The sequence below is a fragment of the Indicator indicator genome, chromosome 16 (assembly GCF_027791375.1).
Source record: "Indicator indicator isolate 239-I01 chromosome 16, UM_Iind_1.1, whole genome shotgun sequence".
NCBI lineage: Eukaryota > Metazoa > Chordata > Aves > Piciformes > Indicatoridae > Indicator > Indicator indicator.
The window spans coordinates 12,269,395-12,284,330 of record NC_072025.1 but is presented as its reverse complement, the minus strand read 5'-3'; the positions used below and the strand labels follow the sequence as shown (position 1 = coordinate 12,284,330).

Here is a 14,936-nt window from a genome sequence, read left to right as displayed (position 1 = left end):
TTTGCAATATTAAATTTGCAACCCACCTATTAGCCCTGATACAGGTTACTGTAAGCACGTCTTACTTGCAGTGAGTGATGGAGAAAGAGACCATTTAAGTTCTTATTTATAAACAAGATCAGCTAGTGAAATTATGCTGAAAAGGCTGAGGAGGCTCCAAGCAGTCATTATTACATTATTACTACACTACTACAAATTATATGTAAAAAGTTCAAACCTTCTTCTTCATCTGCTGTATAAGGCAGGGAATTACAAATAAAAAGAGAGGAAAAGCTCACCACTACAGCATACAAGCTATACTCTGCATCCACACAGCAATGTGGGGCTCTGTAGGGAGAAAGATCCAGATTGCTGAGGGGATAATGGATGTCAGTTGCAAGTTTCCTTCTCCTCTTGCCTTGCCATTCAAACCTGTAATAAAATTTTGAACTATTTTAAATAACACTTGGTTTTTTCTCACATTGTGAGGATTGCTTCACTGACTTTCCTTGGGGAAAGGAAAATCAATGAATGACCACCCAGCCTTTTCAAAAGGAAAAATCTGTATTAATGTTGAGTATTACAGTAAAGTGGCAGAAAATACACAAAAGCTACAAGAGATGTCCATCAGGGAAAGCAAAGCTTCCTTCCTGATCCTTCTCTCTACTAGAAATGGATACAGGTGACAAGAGCAGTCAGAAGTCAAGTCTGCATCACCATCACCTGTGTCCTAAACATTCTGGGCTCTGTCAGCTCTTCTTGCATGCCAGGCTTCATCCCTTTTTCCCCTGTAACTTTTAGCGCAACACCATACTTTTAAACATTCATAATGTGGCCAAGGGCTGCAGCTGGGGACCACAAGTTCCTCTGAATATGTCGAGAAAAGCAGCTGCTGAACAGGAAATTAAGTAATTAATTTACATAATATAGAACTGGGAACCCAAATGGTCCCAGACTAATTTTCTTTATATCTGGGAAGTTGTTAAGGATAGATTCTTAAGAATAAGTTGAGCATCTGGCCATGTATGACTAGTAAAGTCTGCTAAGTGGGAGCTCTCACACTGATGTGCTTCTGTTTAGTAGACCCAGTAGTTTAGACCTGATTTAGATAAGGGATTAACAAAACCCACACAAACTGCTGTTCTAATCTGTAGCCAGTCACCCTTTGCTTTGGAGAAGAGACTCCAAAGGTAGTGAGTGAAATTTGGTGGGCTGCAGCAGAGAGCAGCACAAGAGCATCTTGTGTGAGATTTCAGGAAGGCAAGGTACATGTTTGGCAGGTAGGTTGCTGTAACTGCCAGCTGGCTTCCAGGTATCAAAAGTACTAAACCTGCTCATTTGCAGTGAGTTTTTCCCTTTATGCAAATGCAATTGGCTGTCTTTCACATCTCACAAATCCCAGGAAATGGCCACATCCTACCCCATACAGACTGTACCTCTTCAGGTGAAAAATAATGATCTGCGGTGCCTTGGTTATGGTGGTCTCAACTACAGCATCTCGTTTTGTTCCACACAAGGAACAGTGGATCTGGTTGTTGGAAGTCAGCGTGTCTTGCTGAAAGAAGCATTCAAGACAGTCCTGGCAGAGGAAAGAGAAAAATAATTTTCAAATAAATCATTTGCTCAAACAGATCTCCACTCCTGAAGATCCTAAGGCAAGGTAAGAGAAGGGATTGCTGTATTCTGGATCTCTTCCTCATTAAAGCATGATATAGCAGGGCTGGCACTACAAATGCACTTGGAACACAAAGCAGCCAGTGTTGGTTTCTTTCCCTGTCCCCAGATGAGGAAACACTTCCAGGAGTGAAAGAAACTCTCACTGTTGCCATTGGACAGTCTTAGTGTCTCTAACCTCATGGCAACTCAGCAGCATTACTCCTGTAACCTTGCCAGCCTCTGGTCCAGAGACCAGTAATGAAACCTCACTTCTCTGAGGACCCATTCAGAGACTAACCTTTAATGCCCAGGAAACCAAAGCAACTAACAACCTGCTTCTTTTGGGGAACACATGCTAGTCTAAGCCAGCTGTTGCTGCAAGAAGCAGATACTGTCAAGAGTGTATTAGAAGCAGTACCTGGAGAGAGCAGCTGCTCTTAGAAGGAATGGGCAGGGAGAGAACAGTGAAGCTCTCAGGTCTGCGGATGGTGGTCCTGCATTCCAGGCACGTGATGGCGTAACTGAGCTGTCCCTCGAACAGCTCTGTGATAATTGATGTTTCGCTGGCACGGCCTCTGCTTCTTTGTGCATCAGGGACATGTTTTATTCTGCTTGACTATGCAGAAAAAAACAAAAATGTAAGTAACCACCTGGTTCAGAAGTGTCTTCACTGGGTTTTAACAGCTGCTGCCCTCTGCCTGTGTTACATGACTTGGCTCTAAAATGTATTATTTCACTTGGTATTTCATACATGCAGAGGAAGCTAAATTACATTTCTGAGAGAAATTGAACAAATATAATATTCTGGACATTAGAACAGCTGGGAATCAAACTTTTTATCAGTGGGTCTGAAGAAGAGAAAGGTAGACACAAGAGGCACAGCATACGATTTCAGGCAGATAAAAAAGGAAGAGTGTAAAGCATGGAAGGAGCAAGGAGAGGGAGAGATGAGGATAACGGAGCTGCAGAGAGGATTGTCATTTAGACGGGAACTGCAAGCTGATGAGCAAATGAATTACTGTGTGTATGTGGGTACAAAACACAGGAAGAAAATGACAGGAAGAAAAGAACAGGCACATCATGTAGTTCAGAAGAGGACAGGAAATCATTACATGAAATGCTAGATTACAAGTGCAAAGAAGAACCACTAAAGACCCTGAACCACCACAGCTGGGCTCTTACATTCTTGAGAGCCTCATGGAGCTCATTCAGCACACAGATCAGAAACTCCTGTGCATCCTGCTGAGTCTGCTTGGTAAAAGTTGGGTACCGCTTCTCAAGGACTGAATGGAAACTATCCAAGGAAACACAGTCACAGTCTCCAAGCCACATACTGGATATCAACCAGCTAAAGGCAGCTGCAGAATCATTGGTATCCCTTGGGGGAAAAAAAAAAAGTAAGTTAGTTTCTGGTAGGAAAAGACTCTGCCTTCAAATGGGAGCATAATATAATAGGAAAATATATGCAGGTACAGTATGGCTCTGACAGTATGGTTTGAGGGGCTCTGCAGATAATACAAAGCAGTAGAAATCATTATCAAGACAGCAATGACAGTAACTGGCATTAACATCAAAATAATGACCAAAAAAAGTATAATGCTTAAGTTACCCAGCAAGGAACAGCTCTGGGTCTCTGAAGAAGAAAATCAGCTTGGGGGCAATTTGACTGTAACTGCCTAGTGGGGATCTGGTGGGTGGATGTCTCAGGCATTCTCATGGCACCACATATCCTCGGGAAGGAAAACAGGAGTGCCAAATGAAAAAAACAGCATGCATCAATCAACTTACTCCTGTAGGGCTACTTTGTGCTTTCCTGAGAGGAAATATTCCACGAGTGGTGGCATGCTGCAGAGGCACTGCAAAACCGCATTCATGTAGCACGTGTTGCCCAGATTGACCAGGCCAGTGAGCCCTGGATCTTGGCTTTTCACCTCCTCCATCAGTTGCTTGCAGGAATACTTCAAGCTTTCAAAGCAAATGGAGTCATACTTCCACCTACTAGGAAAAACAGCACACAACAGTGGAAATCTAAAATGCTATGGTGCTTTTTGAGCTATGGTTTTAGGAAAGTGGCACTGTCCTGAGGAGCCATTTCCTACTGTTTCAGGATCTTCTTTATAAGTTACATTCATGTTTACTTTCAAGCTAATACAGTGGTTAAGACTGGCTCCCACACTAAGCTCTTCCCAGCATGGTGAGATGCCTCATTAAGAGGCATTACTTAAATCCCTGAGGATTTTGAGATATTTCCTAAGATTCCAGTCAGTCTTTGACTCCATACATAATTACCTCAAAACTAACCAGCTGTGAATAGCTATCTTAAGAATTTCTGCCTACAGAACATGTAATTAATTTCCTCAGTGGTCTGGTACTTAGGTATTTTCTAACCCCATAGCTTGTAGTCCAGATAGTACAAGAAACAGTTTGCTATTTTAGACTTGAAACACAGAACGTTACTTAATTCATGTTAAAAAGTATTTAGTAGATGTTTTCTTGCTGCACAAGTTTATCCTAAAGCACACTGTCCCCATCCTCAATGAGGCAGAAGAGAGGTCTGAATACAGACTGCACAACCTAGATGTGCTCACCAGTGTTGCCACTCTGGGGTTTTTAAAGGCTGCTACTTTACTCTGGTACAGAAAAGAGGAAGAATTCTGAAACCTCAATAATCTCTGTAGAACAAGAAAAGTAATTTCTTCCTCAAAACAGATTCCCAAGTTCCCATTTCTGGAGATCTCCCAGGCTGACATCCATTTCCTACAAAACAACTACCAAACTGTCTCCTTTTACATTTCAGGAAGAGCAGAGACATTTCCAAACAGCTCTACCTATAGACCAGTCTCCTAAGAAAACGTTTAACTTCCTCTTTTATAGCCATCTTTGAGAAGCACCAACTCAGAACATGTTGGGACTGTCAGGTACAGGAGATGGCTGGGAAGCCACCAGCAGCCTTGGAGGAAGCCTGTACTTGCCCCAGCTCAGGGAGGTGGCCCCTTGCTGTCTTTTCTTCATACCCGACCCCTTCCCTCCAGTTTGATGGCACAAATAGCAGTGTGCTGCCTCTCCCATCCCGTTGCCCAGGCTACCCTCACCTAGGCAACAGGTATGCTGTGTGATGCTGTTCTGTTCTGTTGTTTCTCCTCCAGGGGAATCCCCCCACTCCCACCTACCTGTCTCCTTCCTGAGTGCTATCCAAACCACCCCTGGCTAGACTGGGCACACACCCCTTCCACAGGGCAGGGGTTCAGGCTGACCCATGCTCACTCACACCTGTGTTAGTGTTTGTGGTTGCTATGCTCTGATGGAAGGGCAGCAGTGCCTGGGGGTGTAGACCCATAAAGAGATGGAACTGCCTCAAAACATCATGCTGAAAGAGTTTACTGGTGTCCTCAATTTTTCTTCCTGGGAAAAAAGGGTAGTGGCTCAGAAGTGTCTTTTAATTAGCCAATGGTAGTGCAGTTGATCTCTGAATTTCTTACACCACTGAAGAGCTACAGCTTTTCCCTTTCTAATACACCATGTGGGAAGTAACAAGCATCCACAGAAGAGGCCCAGGAAGATATTTTTAAAAAAATCCCTAATTATCTTATGTGTTAAGCTTTAAGCAAAGGATGGCTCCCAGCACTCTTTGGACAGCTTATATGCTCTCATCATTATTAGTCTCCCAAGCTGTCCATCTGCAAACAGCTATTAAAGCAATCCTCTTGCCCCCTGCTGTTCCAAAATCTGATGTACCAGCCTGTCACTGGAATTACAATGTTGTACTAACTTTACCAAGAGCTTCAAGTGCTTTAAAATCTAAATTTTAATCCTGTGGGTTAAACCTAGAATTTAACAAATTATCAGTATGTAAGGATATTCACAGGAGGGTTTTTTCCAGTCTGAAATACTTAAGACAAACTTCCACTAGCTGGGAATTGAGTCCTGCCTCTTCCTACAAGTTTATTCAGTTCAAGTGCACACAATGAGACTGAAATGCAGTGCATTTTCTTCCATGGGGCTGAGCCTGTTTGTAGTTCAATGGAGGTGTTTTGTCTAAGAGCAGAGGAACACTCCCCACCACCACACAGAAGTCACATCTGGGTTTTTTCCTTAATGAGCCACAAGCAAAACTATTGAAGACTGGTATCATGGTTGTGAGAATTAACTCTGCATGTGTTAAGTACTTCTCAGGAAACAAAAAGCTTCAGAACTTTCACGTACCGTTTTCCCAGAAAGGTTTTCCTATTTCATACCCTGAGTTTGGTAACATTTACACAACACCTGAGGCACCTCCAGGCCAGCATTGGTCTCTTCTCCCAAGTAACTAGTGATAGGGCAAGAGGAAATGGATCTAAGTTGTGCCAGGAGAGGTTTAGATTGGACATTAGGAAAAACTTCTTTACTGAGAGAGTGGTGAGGCATTGGAACAGACTGCCCAGGGAGGTGGTGGAGCTTCCATCCATGAAGGTGTTCAAGAAGAGTGTAGATGTGGTGCTTCAGTATATAGTTTAGTGGTCATGGTGGTTGGGTTACAGTTGGACTCAATGATCTTAAAGGTCTTTCCCAACCTTTACAATTAAAAAAGTGTAAGTTGAGAAACTCACAGCAGCAGAAGGGGACGCTGTCAAGCATCCAAGAAGCAGCTCCTAATTAAAAAAACATTATAAAGAGCTCTGATATTTTTGTCTCATTAACCCCACCACCTATGTTTGTCTGTTAGGAGACTTTTCAGTTATTTTTTTTTATCCCCTAGCTTCTGGTGTCAGCCAAAGCTGAGGTACCTCAAAGATGGACAACTGCTTTGATCCAGCATGGCAAGTTCTGGTTTTCCACATACAGAGTTACTTAAATTAAACCAAACAACCCTTTAGAGCAAGACAGACAGCAGGAGTCTGTAAACAAGAATAAATTTATTTTAGATTCTTTAAAGATTTAATGATATACAAAATGTATACAGTATTATATCCTTATAACATTTTTACCTTTCCCTGTCAAACAATAAAACACCATTTAAACAGCTATTGTGTTCGTGCCTTAGGTCTGTATCTATAAGATACACTACAGAATAAAAAAATTTATAGAGCCATATACTGCCCTTTTAATTAAAAATTACAAATTAGTACCTATGTAACAACAAAAAAAAAACAACAACAAAAATCGCAGCATGAAACTTCAGTTGGACAGGTTTGGGGGGTTTTTTGTTGTTTGTTTTTTTTTTCCTTGCTGAATGCTCAACAATATTTGGGACAGTTACCTTTTATTGGCATGAAGGTGCATTGCAATCTCCCATACTTTACCTAATGCTAACATCCAACCCTAGCCTCTCTTAAATAAGTACCAAGAATAAAATAACATTAAAGAGGGTTTTCTACACGATTTTAAACACATTTAAAAGTTCTGTGTACATTCAGGTTTGATATACTGGTTTCACGAGCTCTTTGGAAGGCCTAACTTCTGAAGCAGTCACTACACGTAGGAGAAAAAGCACTTCCAACTTGTGTTCTTACAAGGCAACTGACTGGGACCAGTACACACTACTTCTTCTATTAAATGTGATTATACCAGTCTACCATGGCGTTGTTACTATCTGACTGTGACTTGATAAAATTGAAATGTATAAAACAAGAGATTTCATTATGCACAATTAGGGCTCTATTCCGCAAAAAAAAAAAAAAAAATTAAAATTAAAAAACAAAATAAAAGAACAAACACAAACAAATGTACAAATGAAAACCCCACAGCTTTACAGCCCTGAAGCTGAATGCTGCTTCAGGAGACACTCTCTCTATTGGGACAGATCAAGTTCCTACCTTCAACCTTTAGCCTACTGGCATCATATATATCTATATCTATATATATCTATACACACACACCTCATTTGGCTCTGTCCTCTTCAAAAGGCCAGATTAAAGACATCTGGTGATAAAATGCTAGTGGAACACTTCCAAAACCACTCAGAGAATACTCCAGCATTACAGAGGTAGGTGCTTTCTGCTGTCTTCTGCTGACTGACAGCGAGACGGCTGCCAGACAAATGCTTTACCTTAAAAACATCAACTACCAAAATCCTTTTGGTTGAAGGCATATTGCACACCACAGGACTACAGAGAGAAAAATCCTCCACTAAACCAAAACAAAAGACAAAGTAAACCTTCTGCTAAAAAGCCCCTTTAAAACATCTGAAATACTTGTCCTTATTCCACTTTCCAAAGGATCAGCCACCCAGCTGTTCTCTGCAGATGGTTATCACAAGCTGCTAGGTCCTTAGATGCTGGACCAGCCAAAATTCCACTTTTTAAGACAGCAATCCTTGATTGACATATCTCGCTTTTAATTATAGTGAAGGAAAGAGAAGTGACAACTTTGTGACATTCCATGAAGTTTGGATGAAGCCAGTGATTTGGTCACATCATTAGAGCATCAGACGAATAGAATTAGCTGAATCAGATTCTTTGGTGCAGCTTCCAGGCTGAATTGTCAATTCAGGGGAATCATCCTGAGGAAATATGATCTTGTCAGGTGTGTAATCATTCCTCTTCAGATCTGTACAAACAAAAGGAAGTCATGTTGATTAGTACTTCTTGAGTTAGCAGAATCAATGGGACATAAAGGGTCTTTCAAAGAATTGGGTACGTATATGTTTTTTTATATATATATATTCTGTATAATTATACAAATGATACAGAATTTCTCAATGTGCACTGTGTCATGAAAGGGTCTTTTTTATCATATGTATGAACACAAGCCTAAAGCTCTTCTTTAAAAAGCAATGGAAATCTCAAATTATTTTGTTATACATTTTAGAGCAAGTATTGAGTTAGCTTTCCAGGGAAACTGGATCCTTCCATGATCTGTTTTGATGTTACTAGAATTTACAACTGAAATTTAAAATAAATGACCTCTCTTCATGTGAGAGACAACCTGGAAGAGAGGTGTGAAACAGGAAGGAATCATGCATGTTCCTTATGTTGTTCTGATACAGAGAAGCAATTTCAAGATTTGAGATGAGTGTAGCATATTCCATGCAAAAAATACCCGGAATTGGAAGTTTTTAACAGAATGAATTTCTGTAGCCTCAAGACATGTTTTAAAATATGAATAAATCACAAAATCAATCAGGTTGGAAGAGACCTCCAAGATCATCAAGTCCAACTGATCACCCAACCCTAACTAATCAACTAGACCATGGCACTAAGTGCCTCACTCAGTCTTTTCTTAAACACTTCCAGGGATGCTGACCCCACCACCTCCCTGGGCAGCCCATTCCAATGGGCAATCTCTCTTTCTCTGAACAACTACCCCAAAAAATACTAAAAATCCCACCCCACAAAATCAACACAACAAACCCACCGAAACAAACACCAGCACCATTTTGTTTCAAAAGGCTGATGGTTTGCAATCACCTTGACCTGCTTTTCCTAGGAGCCTTTATAACACGGTACCCTCGTAAGTCTTGATCAGGCTACTCTACCTTCCTCAAAGACTCTGCATATGGATACCGATGGTCTTGATTACTTCACCTTGGATTTTATCTTGAAATGACAGATTGCTTTAAAAGCAGCTTATTCCACTTTCTCAGCACGACCTCTTTCATTACATATCACACAACACACTGTGCCATGAATGTCTCAGAAGAAATACAGCAACTCTTACCAGGAAGTTTAAGTTTCCTGCAGCAGGAATTGCAGTGATGCTTTGCTCTGAAGTTTTTGATCGCATCCTCTCCCAGGTTGGCCGGGCCGAACACCATATCATATGACCTTAGAAATAAAGTGCACATAAACAAGGACTGCATGTGTTTTGTGATAAATAAAATGATCACAACACACTCAAATCCTTCTTTAACCTTACCTTTTCTCTCCAGCTTTTATCACGGAGGGATCTGTCAGATTTTCACCAACACCTTCAGACAGCACATTAAGAAAAAGTTAAATCTGATACATTACATAGATGCATTAATATTGAAAAGTTCTGACATCCTTAGCTATGGTTTCTCAGCTTCCCCAAGAATAAAAGCAGAAAATACCCAAAACAACACCCCAACCCAAACACTATATGTGAAACTCTATCCTTAAAAATATTCCTTCTAAACCAGCACCTTGTACTTCTCAGATTTCTTCCACCTATTTTTACATCTGCCTGCAAGTCCTAACTTCAGTTTTTAGGCACAGGAATTTTCTCTGTTTTTCTGTACAGGTCCCAGAATTTTCTATACAGTTCTCAGCTAGAATATGAGAGACATAATTCAGGATAAGTACAGTTTACCATACACAAATGTACCAAAGATTAGGATTTTTTTTTTTTATGGTGCATATTGTTAAGAAAAGCTGTTTGTGTTTATATTCCCTGTGCAGAAGATTTAATCCCATATTAGAGCAACAAAGTTGGGGAAGGGTCTAGAGAAGGAGGCTTGTGAGCAGTGGCTGAGGGAATTGGGTTTGCTCAGGCTGGAGAAAAGGAGGCTCAGGTGAGATCTTTTCATTCTCTACAACCACCTGAAACGAGGCTGTAGCCAGGTGGGGATCAGACTTTTCTTTCAGGTAACAAACAACAGGACAAGAAGAAACTGCAAGTTGTGCCAGGGGGAAGTTTAGGTTAGACATGAGGAAAAATTTCCTCACGGAAAAGTTTGTCAAGCCCTGGCACAGGCTGCCCAGGAAAGTGGTTGAGTCACCATTGCTCATAGTATACAAAAGCTGTGGAGATGTGGTGCTTCAGGACATGGTTCAGTGGTGAACTTGGCCCTGTCCTATTACCAGTTAGACTCAGTGATCTTAAAGGTCCTTTACAACCTAAATGACTATGTGATTCTGTCATTAAATAAGACAAACATAGATCCAAATTAACTAGACTAAGATGCACTAAATAAAGCTTGCTATTTATTACAGGCATATGAATTCTTAATAAAACACTATCACAAGAGAAAAGCCAATTACATCCACCTTGGCCTCCACCCCAAATTCAAAATGAGGGTATTACCTTGCAGATCTAGCACCAGCAATTCTCCTCTTGTATACTCATATGTCCAATGGCTGAAAGCTAGCATAACCTCCTCCAGCATGTTAGTTGGAATTATTTCGTCACCGTTATTGTTGTTGTACTTTCTAAACTCTCCAGTCATGCACTCTTCAACTGCAAACCACTGGCCAGCAGAATGGCAATATAAAAGGAAAACTTCCAGGAACCTAGTGAAAATCATACTTAATGATTACATATTTCCAAAATAAGTGGCAAGTACATCATTGCTACTACATTTTTATTTGATTTACTAGTAATTTGGAAGTATTATGACAGTCATTTATATTATCACAATAAGCTAGAATTAGTGCAAAAAGTATCAATGAAAAAATACTGCCAAGGGTAATTCTGCTTGACACATTCACAGTAATGCTCTAAGACACACACACGTATCAGTACCTTAATATTTGATCCGTCTCTTAACAACCCTGGAGCCATTCCTCTCTGTCAAAAGCATGCAACATAAGGGAAGCTTAACTCAAGTCATTTGAGGGTGATGATGATGATGAAGAAATAAACTCACCTCGGAGAGTATGGAATGGATTTGGGCTTCATTTGATTGAAAGCGAAGGTGAGCTTCTGCGCCGCCCTCTGCTGCTGAATTTCCTACAATTCAAACCCACATTTCATTAGCTGCATTGTGTGACAGGCAACGTTAAGGAGCCAAAAAAGCAGCAGGAACAGTAAGGGTCTGTCTCCCCAAGAGTGTAACAAATTACTTGCTCTTTAAATTATGTCTACATTTTAAGAATTTGAGCTCTGTGATTATGTAAACTCTGCTGGAGCAGAGTTCTTAACCCTTTAGCTCATACAGAACCCCAGACTAAATTCCTAGTTTTTGGAGTGGGGAATTCACATTTATTAAACATAGACAGGCGTTGTGTATTAATTGACATGGCTAAAAAACTTACTCTCAAGCACAAATGTAACACAGTGTCCTCCTTATAAATGCTTGACCAAGTATTCACAACTTCAGGAAGAAAAGACTTGATGATATAGAGATGTCCTGATTTCAGGATATCGTATTCTGACCATGTGCATACTACTTTAAGAGCTCGACGTAAACCTCCTCCCATCTCCTCTTTACTTAAAAATTCAATTTTAGCACAGAGTCCCAGCTGTGACCAGGAAGACATGCTGTTGTTCAGGATGTTGGGAGAGCTCTCTTCAAGGCGATACACGGTGACTGGCTCACCTGCATTACAACACAAAAAGCAGTTACTGCCTTTTCCAGGTTTAAAATGAAAAGAACTGAAAACCTACAGTTTCTTCCATTTCAACACACTGCAATATGAATTACTAACATCCTGAATTAATGAAAACATTTAAACCACTCATTGGGAAGACCCTTCTCCAGCTTCTTTCAAACAGCAAAAGACTACAGCAGTTTGGTTCTCCTTATTAGAGCTATTAATGGCACTGTCCAAATAGAACACTGAATAAACTTTGTTTAGACTTTGAGTCCAGACAAAAGAATCCTTCCACAACAGTTTGTCACAAAAACTGTTGATACAACGTATATATCACTGCATGACCATTTCTGAGGCCAACCACAATTAAATCTAGATTTCATAATCAAGTGAGCTGCCCTAGAAACTTTAGACTTTTTTTAGTTGACTAAGACTTTAGTTTCACACCTGCTGTGAGCAGCTGTTAAATTTGGCTTGATCTTTCTATATTGGAAAGAATTTGTACAGGGACTACTTTTGGTGTCTTCCCCAAAAGACCATATTGAATCAGCCACAAGAAGTACAATTCTTACCTCTTGAAGGCACAAATTCTTACCTCTTGGAGGCACAGGAGTGAATGGAATACTCTGTGATAATCTCATCAAGTTATTTCTTTCTACAGCTAGAGGGAAATTACAGCATTTGTTGAAGTTTAAGGATCTAATAAACATAACTAAAAATATGAACATTAGTAGAGAGACTGACCTGAGTAATAGTAATTTATATCCATGATAGGCTTGAAAGGAGAAGCGATGCCTGGAAGAGATCCAAAAAACCCACAAGACATTGCTCCCTGCATTGTGTATTAAAAGTTGACACAATGCAAAGGACACTTGCCAAGTATTTCAAGTTTGAAAATGATTTGCTGTGTAGAAAACGCATTACTAAGCTTAGCCCTTCAGTACCTCAGGGTGGGAAATAATGTAGTGCTCAATGGCATACTATTTATTAAAAAAAGCCCCAAAGAGCTGCTTTTATGGAAAGCTCCCATCTTGTTTATAGCAGAAACAAGCTTACCATTCAGTGCATCTTCTTCAGATGACCTGTGAAATGCCACAAAACCAAGAGTCATTGCTTCTTAGAAACTTTGTATTCACTGATTTTGACACATCATCTTAGGTCACCTTGTTAATCTCACCCTACCACTTCCATCCTATTTTTTCAGGGGCAGTACAGGTTTCTTAATTACAAACCAGTAATGGAAGGCTGTTAAGTAAGCTCATGTTTTCAGAGCTACACTTTATCACCAAGTCACGCACCACATTATGCAAAGTTTGCATCACAAGAACTCATTCCCACAGAGGTGCTTTAATTAAAACTTGTTCACAACAGCTTACCCTTCTGTTATCAGATTTACGAGGTAATGGCTTGAACAGCTAACTCAGGGGATAATTGTTCACAAGTGCAACTTCTGTGCAATTTCAGAGAAGGTTTACAGTTTGCAAGGTTGGGTGACGACCTTTACCAGGAAGCTAGGTCCTTAATAAGTGTCAACAAAGTAATTTTCATTTAAGGGCGTGTTTTGGCCTCTGACATGTGACCCCATTAATCTAAATAGAATCTGCCACAGCATTCCAGGGAACATATTCAGTTATTTATTAGAAAAAAACCTAACCAAACCTTAAACCTTGTTTTTTCATTACATGCAACTGAATAACACCATAGCCAATGACAATAAAAGAGAAACAACCTACAGAGTAATAAAAATTGCTCAGTTAGTAAAAAGCTTACTTACATTTGACCGCTATTTGAAGGTCTACCTTGTAACCAATCCTTTAAAACAAAGCAGAGGAAAAACAAGTAAGGTTTGATTTCTGTAATCAAAACACAGTCCACTCAGTAGCAGGTGGAGTGGTAAGGGGGTTTTAAGACCCTGCAGTACTTCCTGTTTATTGGAAATACTTTGCCAAGCTGCACTGAACTGCAGTTGAACGAAAAGACTCAAATATAACTGAGGCATAAACCAATGTTACTCTCCCTACAATCAGTTTCTTCTCCTTCATTTTTTCAGTTTCTAGTTCTGCTTAGCAACAACAACAAAGGCAGATACAAACCGTCAGTAAGGCTGCTTTAGAGTCTACTTGTTGAGGGTCTTCACTTGATGGCCTTCTGCTCTTGCTGTATACTACAAAAGAAAGATTTGTAACTGGACAAAGAATGGTACGTGTCGCTGTTAACTTGCCTATTTCCTAATAGAGTGAGCATCTAGACAGCTTAATGAGGCTCTCATAAAAAAGCCTGATGCACAGCTATCTGAGCTGTACAAGTTTCCAACAGGGTTCTGACTACATCACTTACATTTTTATGAATTTAGCCATCTGTGTAACAGAATTAAGCCAGCATGACTAGAAGAACCACAACGAGCCACAGGAACAGATTCAAGTAGCACTAGCTATGAAAATACTTCAAGATGCTTTTTGTGTTTTCTTGGTATCTTCTTAGAATATGCATTATCAAGACAATCTAGACATAAAATTAGATCACCTGAAAAGGTGACACACTTACTTTGTTCTGAATGGACTCCCAGAGGGTCAGTAAACCCACCACAAGAACTAGATTGTCTTAGACCACAGTTACTTTGAAGACCCTATGAAAATCAACAAAACAAAACAGTCAACCACATATCATTAGTCGTTGTTATCATTGTTTTCAGCTACTACTCTTGACATACAACCTGCCCAGTTCTCTTTTCTAGGACTATCTATGATTTTTTTTTAATGTTTTCTGTCATTCTGGATGTACCTCAAATATGAGGTACGGAAATGTAAAAGCTGAGTGCAGAATTCAATTAAAATGCTCTCCACAATAACCATCAGCTCTAATATTTTCAGGTGCACATTAAGCCTACTGACTCACACGGAAACATTTCTTCTGAAGAAAATGTCACACTAAACTACAGAAATACACATCACACTGGATCTCTATAAGCACTGACCCATCATGTGCATTTTACTAGCTATCAATTTAGTGTGGCTCTGGTAGAAGTTAATGTTGTTTCAACCCACTGAAAATAGAAATAAAATCCTATGATATCATGCCACATAAACCCCCACATTTTATGAATGCAAGTTC

General features: G+C 40.0%; 2 protein-coding genes across 2 annotated transcripts in view; both read right to left on the bottom strand.

Annotated features, from left to right (window-relative positions):
* Positions 1–170: 170 nt before the first annotated feature.
* On the bottom strand, positions 171–7,702 carry USP50 (ubiquitin specific peptidase 50). Its single transcript, XM_054387715.1, has 7 exons — positions 7,594–7,702; positions 6,600–6,675; positions 3,424–3,630; positions 2,818–3,013; positions 2,054–2,251; positions 1,416–1,558; positions 171–411 (listed from the first exon to the last, which is right to left on the bottom strand). Exons 1-7 carry the CDS (start codon positions 7,700–7,702, stop codon positions 171–173), a joined length of 1,170 nt encoding a protein of 389 aa, XP_054243690.1.
* Positions 7,703–7,912: 210 nt separating this feature from the next.
* TRPM7 (transient receptor potential cation channel subfamily M member 7) overlaps positions 7,913–14,936 on the bottom strand; it is a 56,013-nt gene continuing 48,989 nt past the window's right edge. The window contains exons 29-40 of the mRNA XM_054387714.1: positions 14,370–14,451; positions 13,919–13,989; positions 13,600–13,637; positions 12,882–12,907; positions 12,570–12,620; positions 12,421–12,486; positions 11,547–11,830; positions 11,159–11,241; positions 10,597–10,802; positions 9,469–9,520; positions 9,271–9,377; positions 7,913–8,160 (exon numbers count right to left, since the gene is read on the bottom strand). Of these exons, the coding sequence (XP_054243689.1) occupies positions 8,030–8,160; positions 9,271–9,377; positions 9,469–9,520; positions 10,597–10,802; positions 11,159–11,241; positions 11,547–11,830; positions 12,421–12,486; positions 12,570–12,620; positions 12,882–12,907; positions 13,600–13,637; positions 13,919–13,989; positions 14,370–14,451 (1,197 nt within the window). The 3' untranslated portion in view covers positions 7,913–8,029. The remainder of the gene's footprint in view (positions 8,161–9,270; positions 9,378–9,468; positions 9,521–10,596; positions 10,803–11,158; positions 11,242–11,546; positions 11,831–12,420; positions 12,487–12,569; positions 12,621–12,881; positions 12,908–13,599; positions 13,638–13,918; positions 13,990–14,369; positions 14,452–14,936) is intronic.